Raw genomic sequence first — 21921 nt, forward strand, 5'->3', positions numbered from 1 at the left:
CTAAATTACTCCAGGATATAAATCTATCACTTACATTGGGATTGGAAAGAAATTTCTCTCACTGGCATGTTTTTGCTAAATTGTCCATGTAGGATTTTCACACCTTCCTTCGAAGCATCCATTACTGACCATTAGTGGACAGGGTACCGGGCTAGATGGTCAACTGGTATAAGCAGGTAGTTCTGGTAGGTTCTAATTTGGTGTAGTGCCTTTTGTGATTTCCTGATTAAAGTTATGTAAATTCAAAGTATTATTATTATTAACTGTCAGGTTGCACTGTTACTGGGAGGTTTGATATATAATGTCGCATAAAACGTTGTGAGATATCCATTCCTATGACAAAAGCACAGAGATCACTCCTTGTTTTAGAACACAAATACACAAATTTTAATCTGAGAAAAATACAAAATGAAACCATGTACAAGTTATGTACAAACCCTTTTTACAAGACAATATAGTTATCACTGGATATTACATATGACAAAGTCAGGTAGATCATTTCTGAGCACCAGCATTTTTTCTCTCTCACCGATCCTTGGTAAAAAGAATAATGATGAAGTCATACTCCTTTTTCTTTATGAACTGTAAGCATTAACACCATAGGTAGTTTAAAGGAATTGTTTTCAAGGAATGGCTATAATAGCAAATGCTTCCATAAATTATATATATGTATATGTTTTCTGTGGTGGAGGGGGAGGAGAAAGGCCAACTTTGAATTTTGTAAGAATTTAGAATTTTAATTCCAGTATTTTTTAGGCAGATATGTTAGACGTTGCAGTTGCTAAACGTGTGTCTCAAGCAATATCCAGAGAGAGAGAGAGAGAGAATTTTTAAGTGCTGCTTCAAAGATTTCTGCTGACGTTTTGGTGAGATTCCCTAAACTCCTTTTCTAGTCACCAGAAATCTTCCCATTCCCACTTTTCAATCTCAATGAAATTTAGTATTTAAGGAAAATTACAGAAATTTCTCCATTTATTTTTGTGCGCTTGAGTGCCTACGTTCTTCTGTAGGGCTCACTGAATCAATGGGAGTCTTCTGTCAACTTCAAAGGGTTCTGGATTAGATGTATAAATGGGGAAGTATTCTATGGATATTTATCATGTTGCGTCTAATTAGGAACAAAGTAATAAAAGAGGTTTATTCTAATTTTTTGCTAATTCTGAAGCTAAACATTAAGTTTAGTAGTTCAAAAATAGGATAGGTAGATAGGTCATCATCCCGTTGGCATGTACTCCACTGGAGTTTATTTGGATGTACAGACTACTGCAGTTTATAGATTCTTCAATAGCTAGTTTTTGCTTGGCTTTCTGTGCCATGTCACTGGATGTAGGGTGACCAGATGTCCCGATTTTATAGAGACAGTCCCGAATTTTGGGACTTTGTCTTATATAGGTGCCTATTACCCCCTACCCCTTGTCCCGATTTTTGGTACTTGCCATCTAGTCACCCTAACTGGATGTCTGTGCAAGATGTGTGAGTATGCACATGTTAATTAGAAAAAAACTGCAAGTGAATATACCTGCTAAATGTCAGAGGACCTGGAAAAGAAGCTTATATGTGTTGAATAGAAAAAGACTTAAAAACTGTGATAGTTAAAACACATTGAAAAAAAATAAAGGATGAAAAAACTACTCTCCCATGGTCCAAAAAAAGAATAAGTGTACATTTTATTTTGCGAAAGCAAAGATTGAGATTGGTCTTGGATCTCTGTGGCCAAAGGCTTTTAAAACTTATAACCATTTGAAATTTCTTCAAATGTTCAGATTTGCTCATTTCTGGATTTTAGTATAATGTCCTGTCTCATTTAGGATGAACTTCTGCCTTCTGTAGAAACACAAGGCACTTAACATCTCAAAGCTTAAGTAGTACTGTAGGCCTTGTGTTGACGACTCTGCACAGCAGTGAATATCACTGATACTGAACACACCTGAATTATGCTAGTATTTATGTTATACCCTTGTGAACCTACTGTTAGTACTCACAACTTGGGACTCACAACAGTGGGTCATATTTAAAGTAAAAACATTTGTTTCTGTTGAAGGTCTGAATACACATACAATAAATTGAAGTAGACCCTAGTCATCAAAAGCCTGATTGAAGATCTCTTCATTTTGGCTCAGAAAGGACTTGAAGCACGTGCTTAACTTTAAGCAAGTGTGTAGTCTCCTTTACTTGCAGGTGGTTAATACAGTGGAATTATGCATGCACTTAAGCACTTTACTGTTTCAGGGAACTATGCACACACTTACTATTTCAGGATATATATGAACTGGTTGGGCCACCACCTTAGTACTTGATTTAAAAGAAGCACCAAAATTTTACAGACTGGTACTGTGCAGGAAAGCTAGCAAACTCTGAACCATAAGGAACATGCTCTTCCCTAGATTTTCCCATACAGCTCCCATAGACTTCAATAAGAGTTTCTTGCCCACACCAATGGAAGGTATGTGGGACATGTAAAGACACTTGGTTTAAAAGCCATTGTACACTCCCTGTCCTCCTTTTTATTTATTTGGTTTTCAAAACATAATTTAAAAAAACAAAGCCAGAGACATGAACTTATATGAGAGAAGGGGAATTTGCAGTGATAATTGGTAGACGCTGAATACAAATTTATTTCAAAACTTGTTGGCTTCTTGAAGCTATTGTCAATGTGCTTCCTCTGAAGGAAGTGCGGCTTTGTACAGTATCTTTGAGACTGGGATATCTATAATGGGGCAGTTGCTAACATAGCTATGAATTGTATGGCATGAAAACAGGCAGTGAAAACATGCATAATTATCCATTTCTAAGTTATTGCTCTTGTTGTACAGTAATTTATGCATCCAATTATTGCAAAATTCCTATGGGCTATTTCACAAAGAGAGTTTGCTCATGTTTATAATAATGCTTGATTCATTTGTTTTCTCTCTATGTACTTCAGACCCTTAAAGGACGCAAATTGTACTCTGGCAAATTTTTAGAAGTGTAATATTTTATCAAAAACTCATTTAAAATAGAATACAATTTTTCTGTATGTCCTTCCCCATCATTGCACATTACCAAGATGTGTGTGGAGAGGAAAAAAGTGTCTTCTTTATAAACCAGCACGCCTCATTTATCCACTCACCTACTTCTTTAAGGATGAAAAATTCTTGTCACCCATTGTCACAGATAGGTGGGGTGCCTGACCACTCAGGGCCAGTCCCCATGACAAGTGCATAAAGCCTGAGTCATTGGGCTTTATTTGGCTAAACATGTAGTTGATTGGGATAAGGCAAAATTCACCCTTACCTTCAATGTGGGCTGGTGCGGTGCACCTACCCGTCTGTAGCTGCTTCTCCAACTTCAGGGCTGGAATAGAGACTCCATGAAACTTGTGTGGGTTGTTAGATCCACTCTGGATTCTCATTACTGCAGATCACGTGGCCTTCTCCCCATATACCTGCTTAAGTAGGTGTAGAGACACAGCTCAGCAGCTGCTCCCCCAGTACAGGGGATAAGTAATGCTGAGAACTTTTTTGTTAGTGTGAACACTGCCTTCAGTGATTCCAATGTATTTCTCTGCCTGTAGCTGTGTACACTGGGCTCCCATTAAAGACCACAGGAGTTGGGCATGTTTATCTCAAACTAGAATTGGACCCTGTGACATTCCAGTAGTCACTTTGCTTGAGGTGCACTGATGACTGACGCATACATAAGTATGCATGCGCACACGCGCACACACAGACACAAACTGTATTGCTGCTTCGTGGCCTTTTGACTGTGACCATTAAAGTATCAGTTTAGTATCTGATATGTCCTGCATTGGGGGACACTACATTTTGACGTGGCAAAGGCTGGATTTGATAGACCTGTCCCAACTCTACTTACTGCACTGTGGACCTACGACTCTGAATAAATGGCAGGACAGACCCAGGATGGGTAGAGAGGACAGAGCTTTCGTATGCACACACATTCTGGTACTTGTCTCCATTTGTCCGTTGTTCTTTTAAATGCAAAAGATCTAAAACTCAAACTTTGTTGTCCTCCATATGACTAACTGTACATGATTCTGCTGACTGCCGTATACTGTATTTGTACTAAGGTGGTCACTTCCATTGCCTGAAGGACCTGACCACAGCTGTTCTACATGTCTGTCAAAAACTTACCAGATCCAACCTTAGTCTCAAAAACTCTTTAGTAATCAAAGGAAGGAATCAGAAAGGTTTGTTATTAATTACTTGCAGCCTCCACATCTCTTTGAGTAAATGGATGCTGTGGCAATTAGCTATATTAATAGATCTGGGTCTTGTGTTACCCAAAACTTAGTTCTAGTGGCAATCATGATGTTATGGGATATTAGTTAAATAGTAGACACAGACACACATGCCTCAGCAATGCTGGTGGGTTTTTTTATTCTGATGTATATGATAAAATTTTTATTGAAAGGAAGGATGCTAAGAAATGGCACTGTGCACAATAATTTTAAGTACTCTTAAATTGAATGTTACAGAAATAATTTCCTATGCTGCCCATAAAACAAGTGATCTATAAAAATCAAATGTATTTGGCTAAGACTGACACAAATTTCAACAATTCTGTTGGGATTGAGGCCAACTTTTTATTCTGGTAATAAAATTATTGCAGTTCATGAATGAAAAAAGAGTACTGACTTTAAAGGAAAGGTTTAAAGTGACCCAATGCAAAACCAGAATGCGAATTATAACCTGCCATTAGCTAAAGTGGTAACATATCAAAACCACCAGATCCTTCCTTTATTTTGGGTATTGTGAAATGGGTTAAATATGAATAAAAACTGCTCAAGTTATTTTGTTTCTTCATAGGATAGCGATTATAAATATTTTTAAACAATCCAATTTTACATACATTATATTCACAATTCTTGTTAAATTTTTTAAAATAACTAATTCTACAAAATGTAACAACAAAGTAGTCACAGTCCAAAAAAGTCACTCCAGAATAAAGCCTGTTAGGTGGCAGTATGGTTATAGTTGTACTGCAGCCAGTGAACTAACATTGAAGCTGAGATAGTTTAGCTTAAATGTTGGATTATATAGTGGACATTCTTTTCACAGTCAGTTCATTTGTTTTGTACTTATCTGATTCACTGATATTTCTCTAACGATAATAGTATCACAGTATGTTTTATCTTGATGTTTTGCAACTCTGCAAAAATACAAAGCCTAAAGTTAACTTGCGCGATGGGACCCTACCTTTCTTTACCCGTGGGGTCTCTTTTTAGCCTCTGTAGCTCTTCCTTTCATCCAGTTGTATCAAATGTTAATTTGAAATTGAGAGAGTTGCTAAATCGCTTAGAACATCAAATGTCTGGGTAAATACATACTGCAGCAGAGATATGAAACATCACAATTTTGTCTTATGGCTATAAAGCTTGTTGGCCACTTTGTGAAATTGGTGATACAACTGATTTCACTGTAGGCAGCTTTTCAAAGATTTTTTTGTAAGTTATATTAAATACATTCATTACTTTTATTTTGTTTTGGTTATTACTGTACCTTTATATGTGGAGTACCAGCAACTTAAAAAATAAGCAAACAATAACATTAAAAACATTTTTACAGAAATTAACTGGCAATAAGAAGTTGACAGACTGTAGACGAGAGTCCGAGCTGCAGAGTTTGTACCCTGATCTGAATTCACCCACAGTGCAGGTGTGCTCAGATCAGGGGGTTTTGATTCAGTTGCTGAAATATGGGCTGTCAGCAAAATATTGCTCTGAGCCCAAACTTTGCCACATTTCAAGAAGTGTTTGGATCAGGTAGGGCTTGATTCAGGCACAACTCCAATAGTTTTAAAAAAGAACTTAGTTAAATCTAGTAGATGAGCGGGTTAAGAATATCATGATCTGTTGTGAACAATTAGACACCCTGGATTCAAGTACTCTGAAATCTGGCAAAAGAAGAGGATTTTCCAAGGCTGAGCTCCTTGAGTCGGCACGTGCTCATTGATAATATGCAACATGAAGCAAAGCAGAATTGCACATTTTGCAACCTATAAGAAAATGCTGCTAGGAGCATCTTATCTGCATGCCCTTTGTTTTATACTAATGTTCACTACCCTATTGTCATAGAAAGTTAACAATGCATGGTTTTGGTTTTTTGGACCTTAAATGTACCGGTAATTAAGATGATCAGTAGGAAAGTCTTCACTGTATATGGTAATATAACGATGAATAGTTCAGAAAGAATGTTAGTTCTACAAAAATATGAATTTCAGCTTTGAAAATAAATACGTTTCAGTTTATTAAGAGCTGGTGTCAATGCTGAACAAAATACATATTTTCCAGTAAAGAAACACGTAGCTGAACTGTTCTTCTTTTTCTTCTTTTTTGATTTACTAAATACAAGTTGGACCTTGTATTTTTTTAATATAGTATTTGTCTCCCTTGATTACTTTTCCTCATAGTTGTGACCATCATTCTCCTCAAAGATGAGAGCTAGAAAGAGCAGATTTTTTTTTTTTAATTTTTAGGAGTCTGGCCACATATGCAGCTATTTTAAAGGAAAAAAAAACTTGACAATGAAAAAACAAAAAGAAAAATATATTTTCTTTCTAATAAATAAAAATAATTTAGAGGCTATACATGACTATTTTTGATTATGTTCATTTATAAATGAAATAGTTTCCAAAATACATGGAAGCGATATTAAAGGCAGACAAGCAAAGATCTGTCTACTTTATTTTCCCATAACGCTCGCCCTTCATAACTTTTCCACCAGTGGTTCGGCATGTAAGAGAAATAAATGTCACGTCACCATTCATGAAGTTTGTCAGGCTTTTAAAAAAATAGTTCTGGCCTCCTGTGAGTCAACATTCATCTTCAACTTCTCTGATTGGTGGTATCAAGCTGCTTGTAGATTTATACTGATTGATCTGATTGGCCATGTGAGTGCTCATGGGCTTGATTTGAATGTTTCTGGGATAGGCATTATCCAGCTCATCTGTAAACCATTTCTTTTCTGCTAAAGAGCAAAATGGGTAGAGACAGAACAAGGAGGGAAAATGAGAAGTTTAATTAGTGCAGTGCAAAAAGCAGTCAGTAAAGTTCATAGAGAAAAGGCAATCAATAAAGGGTAACGTTGAATAATTGCTAGCAAGAGAGTGCAGAAGATTAATACTCCTGAAAACACTTATTATAAAAGGAGGAGGCGATGTATGCAGGTAGTAAAGGGTTAAAGAAAACTGGCAGCTTGCTGAGTAGTTTGAATATACAAGATTTTTTAACGTATTCATGGGAAGTGCTATGCTACTCTATTATCAAAAGTAAAAGGATGAAATTAGAAGCCGGGAGCATGATGTAGTTAGCGCTGAGATAGTCTCCTAAGGTTTGGGAGGTTTTGTTTGGTTCACATAAGGACCTGAACATTCAAACTTCTCTGAACCATTTGAACCTCGTGGTCTGCACAACTGGCTCAAAAATCATACAGGCCCCGGATTCCTTGCACTTCTGCTTCCAGCTCTTACTAGTAATGCAGAGCTGGATGAATCTGAAAAACAATATTAGCGATGTGGGAAACGTCTGAGATCCTTCCTTAGGATTTGGCACTAGAATACAAAGAGTTTAAAAGCAGAAGATAGGTATGTTCCTCGATGTAATGGCCAATGTTTTCATATTGTCATCCTGGCTGCTTGAGTGCTGCTGATCTTTCCCATTATATACAGGTACAGATGGTTCAGATGAATGGACCGGGTGCTAGCCTCAACATTACATTAGTCTGAATGGAGTGTTGATGGATGGTAGCATGGCAGATGAAGTGGGGCAACCGACAGGCAAAGAGAGGGAAGAGAAATGGGGAGGCTTTCCCTTTTGTTTCTCTCTGTTTAGTGTCCGCTTGCGTGACTACAGTAACAATTTTAGAGCTCAGATATGAGGGAGTGGGGGAATATTGAGAGTCCCAAACAGTGCAGTTTGCTATCTACTTGCATAAGATTTTTCGTGGCTCAGCTGTGTTAGATCCCACCCTTTCACTTCAGCCATCAACACAACTTGTTAAAATTTCTATATGAGAAAAACATAAATATAACTAGACTTTTCCCTTAAATTGTTTATAGCTCAGAGCTGCTAATGTCACGTCTGAATTACAGGAGAGCATTTTTTTGTGTGCTACTTCTGCACAAATAGCAAAGTCAACCTTTTTCACTGACAGCATGCTTTTCTCCCTACCCCATCCTTTTCCCCCCTCTTTTCTTCCTGAGATAAATGAGAGGAATGGACTTAGGATGGCATTCTGTAGATATGGCATAGTTGTGTGGTGTTTCTGTAGTCCCGTTTCTTACGTTGATAGTGTGCTTAAATTAATGTAGTCCATGCCTCCCAAAGCTGATCCCACAGACTGTGCTGCCTGAGTGTATTATACAAACTAACACTTTGCTCATCATGGAAATGCAGCCTGGATTAGAACATGGTGGCTGTTTAAAGAGTTCAGGAGAGGAAGCAACTATACTATTCAAATGGAACAGCAGGAGAAAATAAGGATGACATTTTCAAACATGGATGCCTAAATTTAAGCACCTAAATGGGTGGGCAGAATTCCAGAAGTGCTGAGCACCCAGAAATCCCCGTGACCCGGGGAGTTAGCCTTTGGGTACCTATCATTAGACATCCATGTCTGAAAATTTTCACAAGTACTGTGTCTGTTTATTTTTCTAGTGAATGTGATACTTATGTTTTTTCTTTTAGAACTTTTATTTTAAAGCAAAAATAATTATAAAACTCATTATTAATGGCCTGTCATTGAAGGCAAGTCAAGGCTAATATATTGTTTTCTCTTGTCATCTTAAGTCACGATGGCCATTTCCTTAGATCCATTTAAAAAGTCATACTCATTGTCGGTCAGCATGCTTATTCCCTCCCCTAGTAAAGTTGTCTCAGTCTGAACAATGTTCAATCACCTTCCTCCCCCCCCCCCCCCCTTACCTATGATAATTAAGTTCCCTTTGATTTGAACAGATTGACTGATAGGAATTCATAATGTTACATCCTGCACAGTGAAGCTAACTGATTAAGTGCTTTAAATTATTCTTCCTGACAGAATGATAAAGTTACAATCTGTTCTGAAATGATCTACAGCTTGCCAGACTCCTACCGCTTCTTTCTACATTCATTTATCTTTTTGTCAAGCAGTATTTTTTTTTAAAAAAAAAACTTCAATTCCATAGATCTTTTAAAGTCATCAGAACATTTGAATTATTAATGAGACTTTAAGGGAAAGCCTGATGGGGGCTGGTTTACAAAAGGATGTAGGAAAGAAATCTGGGAATGTGTACACATCAAAATAATTTCAGCCCCATTTAAAAAACCATTTAGTTCAAGTGTGACACATGAACCATTATGCATTTGTGGAAACCAATTTTATGTGATCTATGATTAAACTAACTTTTCAGAGAGGTGTAAAGTGTGATGGTTATCATGTTTTAAAAGCCTTGCAAGATGATCACATAAACAATTTCAAACTAACAGTTTTCAAGTGGTTTGTGTTTAAAATGATTTTGAGGCAAGTTAAGCATTGTGCACTTTTATCTCTGACTTTTTTTTTGCATATCGCTGCGCACACTTTGTTTACAAAGAGAACTTGGTGAAAGTTATTTCAGTCTCCTAATGTCAGAAGGAAACGGTGTTGGTGCAAAAGATGAGGCTGGCCTGTGTGTCCTCTCCTTCCAGCAGCAGATGAAAAGCTTTTTTATCTATCCTGCTTTCCCTGAAATTTGCAACAGCTAACGAGGTAATTGTTAATATATTAGTCTTCATTGTACAATTCATGTTGACCTTTAAAAGCACAGGCACTGTCAATTCGCTGTATATAAAATATAGAAAACTACTTGTACATTTCTTTTGTTTTTTAATTCCATCACTCCTTAATGCTGAAACTCTGGTCCTTGCATGGGCATCTCTTGTTACAAGCGCTGGGACTCACTCCATCCTCATCTTTTCTGTCTCAGCTGCTCATATCAGCTTCCTTCATTATGGCCAGACCAGGTTCAAGCTCTCCTCATCCTTATCTTCAGGCCTTTGTGCTATTCTGCTCTCATCATACCCTACACCATTATACTCTTTCCTTTGATTTCTCTCAGTCTGGGCTTCACATCCACTTCCAATCCCTTTATGCTTGCAACAGTCTGTTGCTCTCCCTAAATGACACACTCTGCCTTTCCTTAAATATATCCATAAAATCCTCTCCTTTCAGAAGTTTTCCAACTGAGTTCTCCAGCAATAATGTGGCACTTCTTGACAACTGAATGTTTGTCCGTGTGTCATATTTGTCTAAGTGAGATCCTTGGGGCAGGGAATGATTTTATAGGTCCTGTTTAAAGCATCCTGCATGCTCTGTGAATATAGGTCAAAACAGCACTGCGTTGGTCAGTCTACTAAAAGATACTGGAATGACTAACTAACTAATGTCTTATAGCATGAAACAGAAGGGATTTACCTCTATGAAATGCTAGGTTTTTTTTAAAAAGGGCTACCAGCACCCATCATGGAAACAGCACTTATATGCAGAAGAGTATAAAGAGTCAGAAAGTGTCTCAAGGCCTCAGGTCAAGAAGGTCATAACTAAACCAGTGAGCATTCCCACTGAAGACAAAAGCGCTCTTTTCATGTTCCTCAATACCCTGCTCTGTCAGAACAGCTATTTCTAGAGATCAAAATACAAATTTCTTCAACTAATAATGAACTCTAGCTGCCATTAAACATTTCCCATATACCAACAGTTCCTGCACAGTGAGATCTGAGACCAGTTATTTAATATGCTGAGCAGTCATACCCACCATGCCACTTTAAGGGCTGCCATTTTATTGTGACAAAAGACTGAGGGTGGCTTTTCTTTTATTTGGAGGATAGAACTGGTGCCAGCCCTTACATTTGGGTCAGATAAAGCACCTTGAAGCCAAAGCTACCTAAATCCCTGGCTCTGCTCAGTAGGATTTTCTTGTTGTATTTATTTTGCCATTTATGCCTCAGGCACTGGCCTGAAGCTCATTTAAAGCTAACAAATGCAGGGAGGAAGGAGCGGTTAGTGGTTCAAGTACAAGGCTCAGAAGATCTGAGTTCAAGTTCTCACCACAGCATTCCTGCGTAACCTTGGGCAAGTCAATTAATCTTTCCTGGCTCCCAGTTCCAAACAGGGATGTTGTCTATACTGTATAGCATAGTGTGTATTAAGGGTTAAATCTGAAGTGCTCAGCTACAGGGCCAGATAAGATTCTAGATGCATTTTAAAAAAAACAACTCAATGGCCCAGGTAGTCCGACAGCCTGTAGTAGTGAGTATTTCGAAGGGAAGCCTAATAGGGCAGCGTGGTAGATGGGATTTCTTCCTGTCCCAGGTAGTGATCAGCTTGTTTTATAAGCATGAGCACGTATGAGCTTTTTAATTTTTACCCTACCTAGGCTGTGCAAAAGCACAATGGAAACAAATCCCTTTGAAGAAAAAAATTACTTTCTCAACCTAAAAGCACTTTTAGTTATGGGTTGGTGTTCACAGCAGGTCTGTTGTCTCACAACATTCACCTATGCCGCCTTGCTAGACAGCAGTCTGAAAGAAAAATGCTGTGGGACCCTACAGAGTAACACAACAGATTAGCATCCTGGCTCATAGCCAATGTTTCATGGGGAGAGGAACGGGGAGGCCTGTTGTAATTTCACTACTTCGGTAAAACACTGTAGCTTGAAGGGGTAGAGGCGCCAACTGGGTACATAGTTAAAAACATCCCGATACCACTTCCAATAAATATACTGGGGACACTGAGATTTGGGTGTTGACTTTTTCAAGGATTGCCATAGCTGGCCACCCATAGTGGGTCACAATAAGAGCAACTAAGCCAATGTAGGGAAGAGGGACCAGATTTAGTTGTTGTAGTGAAACTGTCTAGATCAGTAGTGTAAATGTGATTGTTAGTTTATCACTTCAACATGAAGTGCTGCTGAGTTTGCTTCATGATGCGGGTCATGAGCTGACCCCTGCAGCTTGGTTTCGTGGGGTTGGAAGTGAACCGACCTCTAAACCTTTGATTTGGGTTCAGAGATAGTAAGTATAAATTTCCATGGGGGGCATGTGCTAACTGTCCCCTTAATACCTCCAGCTGCCTCCTCCCCCAAGACGGTCACTGCCCTAGCTCTTCTGGGTCTTCAGGACCAGAAGTTTACTGGTCCTGTTGGTGGCAGGAAGTACTATGGATGAGAGAGGCCAGCTGCGTGGGAAGATCATTCACCACTTTTCAGCTGTGAGAAGAAGTTCAAGTCTGTGCTTTATTAGACTTTGGCAAGCCCAGGCTTCAGGTTACACTGAGCCCAGATGCCAAGGCTTGACTTGAGTGGGTTTGAGAAACACTTCACATAGTTCTAGCTGTTATGGGTTGCATAGAGCCTCTGAAAGCAGGATAGTCTTATTGGGCTACTGCAGCCTGAGTCACCGGGCTTGGTCCACAAACATGGACATGACCTACACCTATGATAGCCCCAGCTGTCCCCCATTACTCTCTCTCTAGGCCCTGGACTGCTTAATATTTAATTTTGGCTTCAGGGGAGGATACAGTGGGCTGACCTCTTTATGTTCCTTAACAATGCCTTTTGGCACACTTTTCAGTTTCTGGGGGGAGCAGAATAGCCACTAAGCTCACAGCAGGTTCTACAGCTAGGTGTCTGCTTAAGGAGCCGCCCGCGCCAAATACTCTTTAGCGATGTGTGAACGAGCTTGTCTTGCTACCCACCCTGTAGTATAGGGGAGCACACACTAATGGTCAGGTAGACGGCCAGGGAATTAGCCCAGTAGACAGCTATGGACTACCTCAGAATTCTTCTTATGATGCAGCTTGCAAGGGGACTCTCGGTGTTCTAACTTTGGGGCTCTTCCTGCTACTTTCCCCACAGACTTTACAAAAAACATCTGCCATGGAAGAGTGATACTGTCTGGAGACAACCACTAGCCCCGGGGGGCAGAGAAAGAGACCAGTAAGCCCCACCCAAAGACTATGAAGGTAGGTGGTAGGGAAGTGGGGTGTGTGTCTGGGCATTAGCATTTGGCTTCTCTAGAGGCTTGGGATTCAGCTCCCACCACCCCTAAATGAGCCTGCAAGTGTAGGGCTGATGTCAGCCGCTTCAAATTGACCCTGAAAAACATGGTTTATGTGTTACATGAATTGGCCCATGCAAGGTTCACCCACATCTAGTTAGCATGTGGTGTCAGGGACTGGAAATGATCATGTGGGTAGGCTGAAATCTTTTAACTGTGAAAATGCTAATCCCTAAAGCCATGATCTTGCCTTCAAAAGCCTTCATCACCAGAGTACAGGTAAGGAAGATACTGTATAGCCATAGGGAATAATTCAAAGTACACTCTTGTTGGAAGCTCTGGTTTGGAGCTAATGTTTTAAAGGAAAATATTTTCTCTTCTGATGCAGAAAAAAAAACAGCTGAGAACATAATACAAAGATAACAACATAGGCAGCCTACTTAAAATTAAATTGTGGTGTTGGAAAAATCTCACATGCAATTGCTTCCTAAAGAAGTTTCACCACCCACCCAAGATTGTTAGTTTGGCAGGGGAGTATTTTATGAAACTCAATTGCAGTTAGCTGAAACTGCTCTCATTATTTGTGAATTTCTTTGACTGGTTCTAACACAGCTCTCCTTGTAAATATGCTACATGGTTTGAAATGTGAGGGACTCGAACTGATGATACAAATGCTGTCAATTTATGCACACACACATGAATTTCGTTTTTAAAAAAACAACTAAAAATCCCCATGTGTTTGGGAGAAGACGTGTTTTGCAGCTTATCAGCATAATTCGCTGTGGTGTCAATGGCAGTTTTGCCTTCACAGGGAAGGCCAGGTTGGGCCTGCTTATTTCATTGGCTGTTGAGCCAGTGTCAGGAGCTTGGTCCTTTGTCTGTCAGCACACATTGGTACCTAATCATTACTTTTTCATGGCATGAGAAAAATTTACTCAGACTCCACTTGGTAGTGCAAATCAGGAAAGACATCTCAGCTTTTGCAAGGTAGCGATTTGATGGATGGGGCACTTTCATATTTGGTGGGATTATATGCCTAATGTGTTAGAGAGTCCAGCAAACACTATAGAAAGCACCTAAACAAGCTCAATATCTGAACCATGTAAAAGCCTGTTACCATAGAAACCTGACAGTGTCACTTAATTGTTCCTATAGGGCTACAACTCCCGCTGGCTTTTCCTCTACAGGAGTATTCTTTAACCAAAGGTTGTCTTACAGCTTTCATGAGTTTCAAATACAAGACATACAATATTCTACCCTTTGTACAATTTTTCACCTTTGGGGTGGAGCACAGTACTTTAAACCAAACATTTGTATGTATATGAAGTGATAATATGGGCCAAATTCATTCAGTGCTGCCGTCATTCAGCTGAAATCAATTCTACACCAATAGTGAATTTGGTCCTATATTAGCATAAGCAATGCATTTACGAGGTATAGCACTTAGAAATAGGGGTGACAGCAATGCTTGACTTTGGGATGACAGAAAATTTCCAGAGTGTTACTGAAAATGATGTACAATATTTTGAGGCTAGTAGAGAGTCCAAAGCTGGCTTAACCACTCCTCTATTTATCATATACAAGGAAAACAGTCTCTAATACTCAGTGGATCCATTGTAAAAAAAATCTTCATCACTTCCTATATTTGATTCAATTTGCTTAATAAAAATGTATTTGGCCCAATCTTCATGCCCATTTTCACTCCTTCTGCCTTAAACAAAAATTCCCATGGAGAATTAATTAGTCCTTAATAAGGCCATGGAGTTCAGGATTGGATCTCATATTCTGCTCTGTTCCCAAAGTGGACAAATTGGTTCTCTAATTGTCTATCACTTTCTGCCTAAGACAGAAAGGATCATTTCTGAAAAAAAATATTTGCGCATGCATTGAAATCTAAGATATGTGACAACTGATTCTATATTAACTCCCTATTCAAAGAAAAATGGGATGAAATGTTAATGGAGAAGCATGTTAGGTGGCAAAGCTGCTAAAAGTGTATAACTGGTATCAAATGAACTCAGTCAATATTACACATGTAAACATAAAGATGTTCACAAAAATATTTGGTTAAAGGGTTCAGGAAAGAAGAGGAAGGGAAATGAGGATTGGGCAAATTGAAATGGTGTCTGCAACAGGGAAATATTTTCACTGAGCAGGTACATAGAGGGTTAGGAGAGGACACGTGCAATTAAAGGGCAAGCAGATGAGAGGATAAAAATAAAATAGGGTTGAGCAACAGCAGCAGCAGCCAGTTTTACTTTTGATTTAGGGAAAAAATAAAGCAAAACAATTAAAAGAAATAAACCAATAACTGAATAAAGTTTATCACTTTTTTTTAATTTCACAAGTTTTCACAAGGACAACGTTATAGAAGGAAACCCACAGCAGTTGCTAGGTCATGCAGAACCATTAATTGTCATACCTTGGCCCATTCTATTCATCCTTGTTGCACTTTAGAAAGAGAAGTAAGCTATGTAAGTTTTACAATGCTTTTTAAACTGTCAAATTTCCTGTTGAGCACTTTAACTGGCACAGCCTTGTTGTTATGAATGTTCTTAGGGCAAAACATCATAACTATTTTCAAAGACTACCTGAATTTGTCTTCATAAGAGAGAGTTTTGGGATGGGGACAAATATAATTTGCAACATCTTCCACTCATAGGACTTACAGCTGCATTTGCTTATACACACCATAATTTCTCATTCCAATCATTATTCTTAACACGGCACAGATGCACTGTGGGTAGCCCCAGTTGTACCATACCAGGTTTTGTCAGTAAAAGTGCTTGACTTCATTGTCAATTCACACAGCAAGCAAAGCTCCAAAATTACCATGCTTGGGGAGGGGAGAGGGGAGAAAACAGCACTACCATAAAAAACACCTCTTGCTGCCTGGCAGCTACTCTTCCTCTGCCTGGTTTGCATATGTTTTCTAGATATACACCTTCGGTGCTGGGCAGCCACTCACAAATGAAGTGGTAGGAGGTGGTATGATTTTATGGCATCCCCGGCACTTGAAACAGGTTTGAAAAATACATTTTGGTGGCTTTCTATCCTAGGCTTCCCTTCTTTACTGTATTTAGTTCTCTGACACAACTTTAGCTTAGCTAACTGAACCATTGGTAAGAAATCCAAAAGCCAAATTCTGGCAAGTGCAGGAAAGGCTGTAGTGCAAGTGTTACAATACTCCTCCCCCACCAATATTGTGGTTAGGAGCAGCCTAGCACGTAGCACCCAACCTACTCTACTCAAGGAGTAGCCACTCCTGGGTTTGGGAATGCATATAGGTTAATGTGGGGCATGCTCCATTACACACCCTTCACAGCTTCTTAGGCTGAAGGCCCATAAATAATCTCTTTCTCTCCTATACACCTCCTAAGAGATTGTTGGCATGCACCCTTCACAAACCACTCATTAGAACAGGGCCCAGGCTTTGATTAGGATGTTTAATGACCAAGCTGAACTACTATTGGGAGGTTGGGGGAAGCAAAGTCCCCTGAAATCTGATACTTAGGGGATAGTTTTGATACTTAAACATGGAAAAATACTTTCTGTTTTCTTAACATTATTTTATTCTGTACAAAAGGTGAATTAATCACCTTTTCACAGATGTAAAAGTCCTGGAAAGGCAGTTTTTAATGACTTACATCCAATATTTTATGATACATATGGCTTTTCATCCCAAATGTCAAAAGTGAAAGACGCTATAGCTACTTGCATGGCAATAGAAAGAATAATAATTTAATAGACACTTTTTAAAAACAGTTTTACAACTCCATGCCTGGAAAATATCAGAGTTAAAGGGATGAGACATTCTCTCTAAAAGGACTGTATTTTAAAGAAAGTCCTTATATAAACAGAAAAGTCTCTCATGTTGCTTTGGTATAGAGCAGGTGCTTAATAATCTATACAAATGGTGAAAGCCTTATGCTATTTCAGCTTTGAGAGTGAAACAATCAGTAGGGGTTTTTTTCCAATGGGTAAGCCGTCTAAGCGTCAAATAAATGTACTAACTTCATGTGTATGTTTCAACAAAACCCCAATACATCAACACTTCTGCATTAAATAACTTTCTTTGACATCAAGAACAAGTATTCATGCTAAACACATTCTATCTTATGATATGTAGAGTAGTTGCTATGGTGAGTTATTTATGGTTTTGGTATGGCTATCGGCTTAGGTTTTTTTCCCCTTCGTATCATAAATAACTTTTGGTCCGTCTGCTTTGTTGCTGTTGTGCTTAAGGGTTTTATGGTGGTGAAATAAAAATGACAATCACATGCACACTGTCATAGATATGTAAAATATGTGTACAAAAAAGAGGTGGGGGAGAAGAACTCCATGGGAAAACATGGAAACATCAACAGGGAGGAATGGGTGGCAGATGCAAGTTTCACACACAGTAAGGGTGGGTACACATATCAAAGTCTATCTTCCTGCACATACTTCTGTTTTTCCCGGGAATCCCTGGTCTTGGTGCGGTTCTGTCGGTTTGCTGTTGATGGGATAGAGTGAACTGATGAGCTCTTTTTGCTGGAGGAGTAGGAAGAATGGGAGGAATGAGAGAGACTGGCCTGGGATTGGCCAGCGTTGTGGTCAAATTGCATCAAACAGAAGATCAAGTCTGTCGGCACAAGCTCAAACTCATAGGGTGGATTTGTGATAACATAACTGGAAAAGAAAAAATTGGATTTATATTTGCATTAAAATCTCCTCTAGCAACATTTATCAGAAATTTTGCTCTCCTTAGTTGTGCATACATATTTAGCTTGTATAACGACCTGGGAACCTACTTATCCCAGAGACCACCTCTCTCCTTGTGTCAGGCTGCCACACTCAGTAGGGGCTTTTAAGCCAAATGTTCTCTACAAGGGCCCCTCACCTTTGGAACTCCTTACACCACCTTGGTGATTCAGTGCATGATACAAAGTCGCTTTGGTGGGGGAGTCTAATGTCCTCAAGAACCAGCAAAAACATTTAAATGATTACTGAAGTGAGGGCATTACAGGTGTGGTCCATTCCAGGGTGGTCTATTTAAGGAGCACTAGAGCAAGGAAAAGATGTTCTGTTATCATGAATATGTATATACACTAAACAAAAATACATTAATAAATACTGCAGTAACATTGTTAAGATGCATCTCTCAGTAATCTTCTAAGTGCATTTATAAATGCAAGAAAATTACATTTTTTCTTTACATCCTTACTTAGTCCACAACTCTTCAATAATCATTTTACATGAGAAAGTCAATGGGAATGTTTTGTTTAAGTAATAAATATTTAAAAACTGATCAAGATTGCCACAATTTGGCCCTATAATTTTTTTTTGAAGTGAATTAGTGCTTATAAGAGATCTGGTTTGGCAGTCTTGGAGACTGAAGTATCTTACTTATCCACAGAATAGCTATCAATCAGTACAGCACATAAAGTGATGATCTAAGTTTCACTGCACTGCTCAACCCAATACATCCTGAGTCCTAACTTGGAGGATCCATATCTGTGGGTGATAAGGTTGCTTATTTGCACCATACCCATTCAGTTGTAAATCTTTCTGCAGCATTTGTAACGGTAATGAATGGGTAGATTAGGGCCAGTTATGGTGGAGTTTGTGTGATGTGGCTATCTTTTATTAAAGTAAGACCGTCCACTCATAGAAGCTTAGCAAACTGATGCTTATTTAGTGGCCTAAGTGAATATGGACCTCATTGATGTATACATGGGCCCAGATCCTGCTCCCTTTGAAGCCCATGGAAACGTTGCCTTTGACTTCTTCTGTGGAATCAGAATATGGCCCATCATTAAGAATAGGCAACTTTTACTTAGCATGTCAGCTATGCATTATGCTATTGCTCAAAGAACAGTGCTTCTCACAGTCTGAGCCCCAAAAAAGTGGCTACTATTATCTAAGTACAGAAGAGGTTAAATTAATGTAATAAAGCAGGTTAGAACACCACCAATTACTACAATTAAGGTTAGCAAATAGTAAGGTCCCCCTCCTCTCCCCCGGAGTGTAAATCGAATATCTTGGGTTAGACTAAGTAAGGATGCAATTAAATATAAGGTGCTTTCAGAGCATTTAAAATACCATGTCATTGAGCTCACAAGTTTGTGTCGTTCACCAACAGAAATTGGGCCAATAGAAGATACCCATCCACCTTGTCACTGGGACTACCACTGCTGCACCACCAGTTCATTTTTGTCAATTTAAGAAAGAAAAATGAAAAAAATATTGTATGATATGGCATTAAATGATTAGTGTTCCACTAAGGACTTATCACTAAAAGAGTTGGAAGAGGTAGTCATGATACAGAACGTGGTTGGGGATGGTGAAAACAATTTAAACGATCATTATTTGTACCCTGTAAAAGGCATCTGGATTGTCCATAGCAGGCAGAATGAGGTACAATAAGCAAGCGAAATAAATCCTAGACATACCGTTTAGTGCACTGGCTAGGTGTACTTTGATGTGCATCCCTTAATCGGTAAATTCCAAAGCAAAGCATATTGTATGTTTTCAGTGCTTTACAAAACAGATCTCCATAACAACCACCATCCTAGGAGACAAAATGGGGGGATAAGGGGGAGAGAGATATTTTCAGTCTGCTTCACACCTTGTCCCTTTGGCACAGAATCACAATCTGTTGCTTACCTGTCACAGATGAGGAAACAATTAGTCAAGAAAATGCCTAACCTAAATGTTGAAGCGCAAAACTGTGTGTGTATAGGATGTTACTTCCCAGTGATTTTTATCACATGGAAAGATGCTGAACTTGTGATCAGCAAGTGACTCTGAATTTAACTGGAAGTGTCAGCTTTGGGGACAGAGAATAGATGTTCTACAATCTGAGAGAAACACGGTCTTAACAAAATGATGATTAAGAATGTGTGATTTTTTTTAATTTAAATTTTATTTTGCTCCACTTTTGAGAGTATGTATGCTGTGAAAGAACTCAGCTCCATCAGCTTGACAAAGAATCAGTATGCAGAGCAAAAAGAACCTTGCAAAAAGCATAATTTGTAGATGATGGAGATGAAGGGGGAAAATTTCTCAAGGGTTCTAGTTCAAAATCCTGAATCAGTTGCAGCTAATAAAATAGTCACCCCTTTAAAATTCTGCTAATTTCATAAAGAATCCAAGGGATTATTATGATGAGTTAACAATTACTCTTCATTTCGTTACATATAACTCATTTATTCTTAGCCATGATGGGTCAGATTTCAGCTATTGTAAATTGGTGTAGCTCCACTAATGCACTCTAGCTGAAGTTTGGGTTCAGTTTGCTTATCTACACTTTGACAGTTATGAGTGAAGTGCGCTAGTTAAGGGCAGTTATGATGGAAGCAGGATAAACAACAGAGCTTTCAATAACCCAATTCTGTGTTTTGCTGGTGTCTTGAGTTAGAATTCTAATGCACTGCTAATGCACGTAGGGTGATCTTAAGTAATTAGTATACCCATTCTACAGATGAGTTCACGGATTGTTGAAGGACTCACATACATGAAGACAGTTGTAGAGCTTGGAAAAGAACTCAGAACTCCGATGAATGCAGACCCTGTTTATAATCATGTACAGTGACTTCCCTACACAATTCATAATTCTGCTCCAGCACGACACGTATTGGAGGCACCTAAAAATATTCATATTAAAACTACTGTATGGTCTGCATATTTGAATAAGGGAGATGTAAGGTGGACAGTGATGGAATACCTTGACCATAGCACCAATTCTTAATCCATCCATTAGTATTTGTTTAATGTCCTGAAGTTTAAGAGATTATATCCCTTCTAAAAACTATTCTTTATCCAATGTAACCCTCCTGGGGATGTCAGCTTAATGTGGAGCTGGAGCTGCAATAGAGTGAAAGATGTTCTCTAGTATTTGAAAATAAGGTAAGTTTTGTCTCTGGGTTACTTAATTTAATGGCTAACTTTAGCTGAATGCTGAAGCATTTGGTCAAAGGTTTGGTCTCCACTTTCGAACATTTGACCATTAAATCATAGAATTGTAGGAGAGGAAAGGGCCTCGCGAGGTCTTCTAGTGCAGTCCCCTGCACTCAAGGCAGACGTAAGTATTATCTACACCATCACTTATAGACGTTTGTCTAACCTGTGCTTAAAAATCTCCAATGATAGAGATTCCACTACCTCCCTAGCCAATTTAGTCCAGTCTTTAACTACCCTGGCACTTAGGAAGTTTTTCCTAATGTCCAACCTAAACTGCCCTTGCTTCAATTTAAACCCACTGCTTCTTGTCCTCTCCTAGAGGTTAATGAGAACAATTTTTCTCCCTCCTCCTTGTAACAACTTTTTGTCTACTTGAAAACTGTGATGTCCCCCCCCTCAGTCCTCTCTTCTCCAAACTAAACAAACCCAATATTTTCCATCTTCCCTCATAGGTCACGTTTTCTAGACCTTTAATCATTATAGTGCTCTTCTCTGGACTTTCTCCAATTTGTCCACATCTTTCCTTTGCCTAGTAGCTCTAGTTATTGTATTAACTATTAAAGAAAAATGATTACTTTGACAAATGAATGAAAGTTTCAGACAGTTGGCCTGTGCAACAGCATGACTATGACCCACACGCTAGTGGGCCTTATACACCCAACACTGAAATGTAATCAGGACAGAGGTGGAACATAACAGCAATTTTTATAGCAGCAACTCCACAATTTGTATTAGGGATATTGCATAAATAATTTTTGTTAATTGCTATTTTATGGGTATTCAAGGTAGGCAGAAATTAACTACCCAAGATGAACACTGAGGCAGGCAAAGGCTGTTTTATTTGCCTAAATGTTAATCTGAGTATCCAAATTAAGAATCTGTTAATCCTATCAAGATGATCATATTTAAAAATCTTCTTTTCATTCTCATTTTACTTTTGCAGTAAATGGGTTGTTTGTCTGTAG

General features: G+C 38.8%; 1 protein-coding gene across 2 annotated transcripts in view; it reads right to left on the bottom strand.

The window, feature by feature from the left end:
* Nucleotides 1-6230: 6230 nt before the first annotated feature.
* Nucleotides 6231-21921, bottom strand: part of KCNMA1 (potassium calcium-activated channel subfamily M alpha 1) — a 708266-nt gene continuing 692575 nt past the window's right edge. The window contains exons 26-29 of one of the 2 annotated variants that reach the window (XM_067539508.1): nt 19447-19565; nt 17459-17683; nt 15435-15463; nt 6231-6965 (exon numbers count right to left, since the gene is read on the bottom strand). In XM_067539508.1, the coding sequence (XP_067395609.1) occupies nt 6811-6965; nt 15435-15463; nt 17459-17683; nt 19447-19565 (528 nt within the window). In that variant the 3' untranslated portion in view covers nt 6231-6810. The remainder of the gene's footprint in view (nt 6966-15434; nt 15464-17458; nt 17684-19446; nt 19566-21921) is intronic. The other variant, XM_067539518.1, reaches the window with a different exon arrangement.

Source organism: Emydura macquarii, unplaced genomic scaffold (genome assembly GCF_026122565.2).
Source record: "Emydura macquarii macquarii isolate MOO-44397 ecotype Brisbane River unplaced genomic scaffold, CSIRO-AGI_Emac_v2 contig_67, whole genome shotgun sequence".
NCBI classification, from domain to species: domain Eukaryota; kingdom Metazoa; phylum Chordata; order Testudines; family Chelidae; genus Emydura; species Emydura macquarii.